The sequence below is a fragment of the Quercus lobata genome, chromosome 7, assembly GCF_001633185.2.
Source record: "Quercus lobata isolate SW786 chromosome 7, ValleyOak3.0 Primary Assembly, whole genome shotgun sequence".
Taxonomy (NCBI): Eukaryota; Viridiplantae; Streptophyta; class Magnoliopsida; order Fagales; family Fagaceae; genus Quercus; species Quercus lobata.
Genome location: NC_044910.1, coordinates 2,939,192 through 2,943,320, shown reverse-complemented (window position 1 = coordinate 2,943,320; position 4,129 = coordinate 2,939,192). Strand labels below are relative to the sequence as shown.

Here is a 4,129-nt window from a genome sequence, read left to right as displayed (position 1 = left end):
GCCCCTGCCTTTTTCAGCTTCATCACTTAGTCTCTAACAGCACTGGCATGTTCCATCGAGGGGCGTCAGGGTGGCTGCTTCTTTGGAATAGAAGATGGATTAACATTCAAGTAGTGACAAAAGAGACTAGGGTCAACCCCTGGGGCATCATAAGCATCCCATGCGAAAATGTCAACATTTTTCCTTAGAAATCGGACCAGTTCCTCTTTTTCTTGAGATGGTAACTCTAAGCCAACCTGGAAAAATCTTTTGGGATCGTTTTCAACGGTAAAATTTTCCAAACTTTCACACTTTATCTCCTCGGCTAGCCCACTGTTTTGCCCTGCTGAGGTGGGTGATTGCTATAAGTTCTCGGAAGCCGAGGACTCAGCATTGGATTGGTGTGAGATGGCAGCCACCATACTTTGCCTAGCCATGGCTTGATCTCCATGAATCTCTTCCACTCGGCCTCTGAAGGGGTATTTCACCTTTTGATGAAGTGTAGAACATACGGCCTCCAGGGCATGGATCCATGGCCTGTCTACTATCGCTGTGTAGGGCGAGTAAGCATGGACCATGATAAAGTCCACCTCTATCACCTCTGACCCGGTTTGTATGGGTAATCTGATCTGCCCCTTTGGTACAATAGTCTTCCCCTCGAAGCTGACAAGGGGAGAGTCATAAGCCGTTAAATCCTCCGGTCTTAAGTTCAGCCCCTTGTACAAATCGGGGTACGTTACCTCTATTGCGCTGCCTGGGTCTACCAGTACCCTCTTCACATCGAAACCTTTGATTCTCAGTGTAACTACTAAGGCATTGTCGTGAGGTTGGATAGTTCCCTTTTTATCCTCATCCGAGAATTCCAATATTAAAAGGCTTCCCTTTTTAGACCTTTTAGATTCTCTTTCCCTGTCCTCGGCGGAGAGCCGAGCCACAGACAGCACCCTGCAAGGAAATGACCCGGTTCTTCCTGGAGCGACGAGGATGACGTGTATTGTCCCCGTAGGAGGTCTTAATGATACATCCTTTTGAGGTTCTTGTGTTGCCTGGCCTGGATGGTCGCTCGAAGAATGTAAAAGGTGACACAGCTTTCCCTCTCGGACCAGCTGATCAAGGTGATTCCATAAATTCCTACAATCCTCAGTGGTATGCCCATGGTCCTGATGATAATGATAATACAGGTTCTGGTTGCGTTTCACAGGGTCTCCAGCCATTTTTCCTGGCCATCTAAAGAAGGGTTCATTCTTTACTTTCTCCAGAACTTGTTGTACTGGTTCTCTGAACACGTCATTAACTGTTTGCATGTTGCTTTGTCCAGCCAGCCTCGAAAAATCTCTCCTCGCCTGGTTATAGTTATATCGTTTCGACCTGAAATCATTCCCTTTGGGGGGAATGATCTTCTCCTTTCCCTTTCCTTGTAGCTGATCTTCTTCCACCCTTTTGTACTTGTCAATCCTATCCATCAATTGATGAACGTTGGCAACAGGTTTACCAATGAGAGATTTCCTTAAGCCATGCTCGGTGGAGAGACCACTTTTGAATGTGCTGATAGTGACATCATCGTGGTTCTCATCCAACTTGTTATACATTTCCCAATACCTATCCGAATACGCCTTTAGTGTCTCTCCCTTGCGCATGGATAAGGACAATAACGAACTTAGGGGTCGGGGGACTTTGCTATTTGTAATAAAGCGAGAACAGAAATCCTGAGTGAATTGCTTATATGAGCCTATGGAATTTGTCTTTAGGCTATTGAACCATCTTATTGCCATTGGCCCCAAGCTGGACGGGAAGACTTTGCACATTAGGGCTTCATTGTGGGAGTAAATGGTCATTCTTTGGTTAAACTGGCTCACGTGCTCCACTGGGTCTGCTCGGCCATTGTAGAGAGTAAACGTAGGTTGATTAAAATGCCGAGGTAATTTAGCCCCTTCTATTCCGTGCATGAAGGGTGATCTAGAGATCTAGTCTAGTACCCTTTTCATAGCATTGTTCCCCAAGCCCTTGTTGGATGGGCTCTCATACTTTTGCACAGGGCGAGACTCCTTCTCGTAAGAAAAGGTTTCACTTGGGGGTGTTCTCGACCTCCGTCGATAACTCACGTCCTCCTCGTTAGAGGGTGCATCTGAGCTGGAGGGAGATCGCTTTTGTTGCGCACGTCGCAACTTTCTTTTCAGGTCATCTATCTCTCGCTGCATGGCCTGATGGTTGTTTCGCCTTTGGGATACGTGACTACCTATTTAGGTTCGACTTTGGCTCGTCTGGGTAGTATGTACGCTTCACTCGTGATTCCTTCTGTTGCCTGGGTTAGAAGGATTATTTTCTCGCTGACACTCAATGGATTCTGTCTGTTGAGGGTTAGCCTGGTGGGGATTCTCTTAGTGTGGACCCAGTCCTGCCATGCTTAACCATTGTGCTTTCCGACACTTAAGTTCTTTCCATAGACGGCGCCAATTGTAGGGGCACAATTTTGATGACCCAATCCTTAATTGTCAAGTCTTGGCCCAAGAAGTCCTGCACAATGAATTTTTTGTAGAGGGTGGGCTAAAGAACTTTATTTCAGTTAGTTTAAACGGTTTGTTGCATGGGATGAATGAATACAGAAACAAGGACCAGAAAGATAGACGTGAAGAGAAATCCCTCTTAAATAATAAGGCCCCAAACTTGATTATTGAACACAGATCAATACAATAAGACCTCTCTCTTTTTAGTATTCTTTTCCCCTTTCTTCTCTCCTTTTTCTCTCTCTCTTTTTGTTCCTCGCTCTTGGGGGACTTTTACATATTATATAGGCCCTCTCCTATCATCTGGGCTTTACACTTATTGATTATCCAAACCCCTACTTGAGCACCTGTCCCATCAGACACCCTTATCAATTCTTTGTGAGTTGCAGTGGCCAAGGTAGCACTGTTCAGGGCTCTTCTTTTCATTAATGCAGCCAGGAGAGTAGTTGTGATGCATTTAATGTGATGATGGTAGTCTTTGCTAAGATATTTCGAGTTTCCTTCCTTTTTACGAATTTGGAGGATGGACTACAATGGGTTGGACGCACCTTTGATCCGGATTTTGCAGTGTCCAAGAAGAAATTACTCATCGAACATGTTCCCTTTACCCCTATGGGCCTAAATAAGGATTTCTTGGGCCACGATGTCTCCTCAGACGGATTGGTCTTCAGATGGGCCCAGGGCCCAGCCAACCTATTATTCTGGGCCAGTCCCCATAAAAACCATTACTATAACTTCTCATCCATATTCCTTAAATTCAAGCACTACCACTATCCTCATTTCAACACCCCATGTTTCAATTGAAATTTAAATAAAAACAGCTTCAACAATTTAGAACTACTCCAATATTTATATCTCTCTACTTTTTTTCTTTTAATACTATTCAATTTCGAAAAGAATTCCGCCTGCATGCAACAAATTACTACTCTCCCAAAAAGAAGATTTATGGTAGGTACATTTTATTTTTTGTTAATTTCTCCATCTTTCTTTTTTTTTTTTTTTTTTTTTTTTTGCTTTTTTAATTTGAATATTAATTTTTTTTTGGATCCGTGATTTTGCTAAAACACCATTTTAGGCCAAGAGGGCCAAGAGTTTCAAACATCTTGCTCATTTGGCACTAACAATAAGATTTAAAAAAAAAAAAAATTGATATGACATTGTTAAATGACAGCTCTAAGGTTTTTTTTATTTTATTTTATTATATATATATTATATATATATATAGAGTGGTATAATCTAAAAATTGAGATGAATGAAAATTATGGCACTAAAAAAAAAAAAAAAAAAAAGTCTTATCACACACACACAAAATGCCCGTGTGTGAGTGCATATATATATATATATATATATATTTGCATATTGATATTTTTTTAGTAAATAGCCCCGGAAAAATTGACTTTATTATTTGGAAGACATGCTCTCCAAAATTATCTCAAACACGAACTAAGACAAATAAATAAAATGTAACACTTTCAATTCATGGATTCAAAAGTTGTATAAACACTCGCCGACAAGAACAACTACTCCGTAAGAGTAGGGAAAAAGAAATAATTGAGAACTTCACATAACATCTCTTAAGTCTTGAGTTGAGTCATAACACTTATAAATCACCCCATTGACTTATTTATAGCATTCTAGCAAACAAC

General features: G+C 41.5%; 1 protein-coding gene across 1 annotated transcript; it reads right to left on the bottom strand.

The window, feature by feature from the left end:
- Positions 1 to 341: 341 nt before the first annotated feature.
- On the bottom strand, positions 342 to 1,616 carry LOC115953272. Its single transcript, XM_031070864.1, has 2 exons — positions 1,426 to 1,616; positions 342 to 1,347 (listed from the first exon to the last, which is right to left on the bottom strand). Exons 1-2 carry the CDS (start codon positions 1,614 to 1,616, stop codon positions 342 to 344), a joined length of 1,197 nt encoding a protein of 398 aa, XP_030926724.1.
- Between the last annotated feature and the right edge of the window lie 2,513 nt (positions 1,617 to 4,129).

Bases quoted from the DNA above. Each gene is read 5' to 3' on its own strand.
- LOC115953272 (XM_031070864.1), bottom strand. From the start codon at position 1,616: ATGCGCAAGGGAGAGACACTAAAGGCGTATTCGGATAGGTATTGGGAA. The intron at 1,348-1,425 runs GTACAAAAGGGT...GAATGATTTCAG, and splicing joins TTGATGGATAGGATTGACAA to GTCGAAACGATATAACTATA.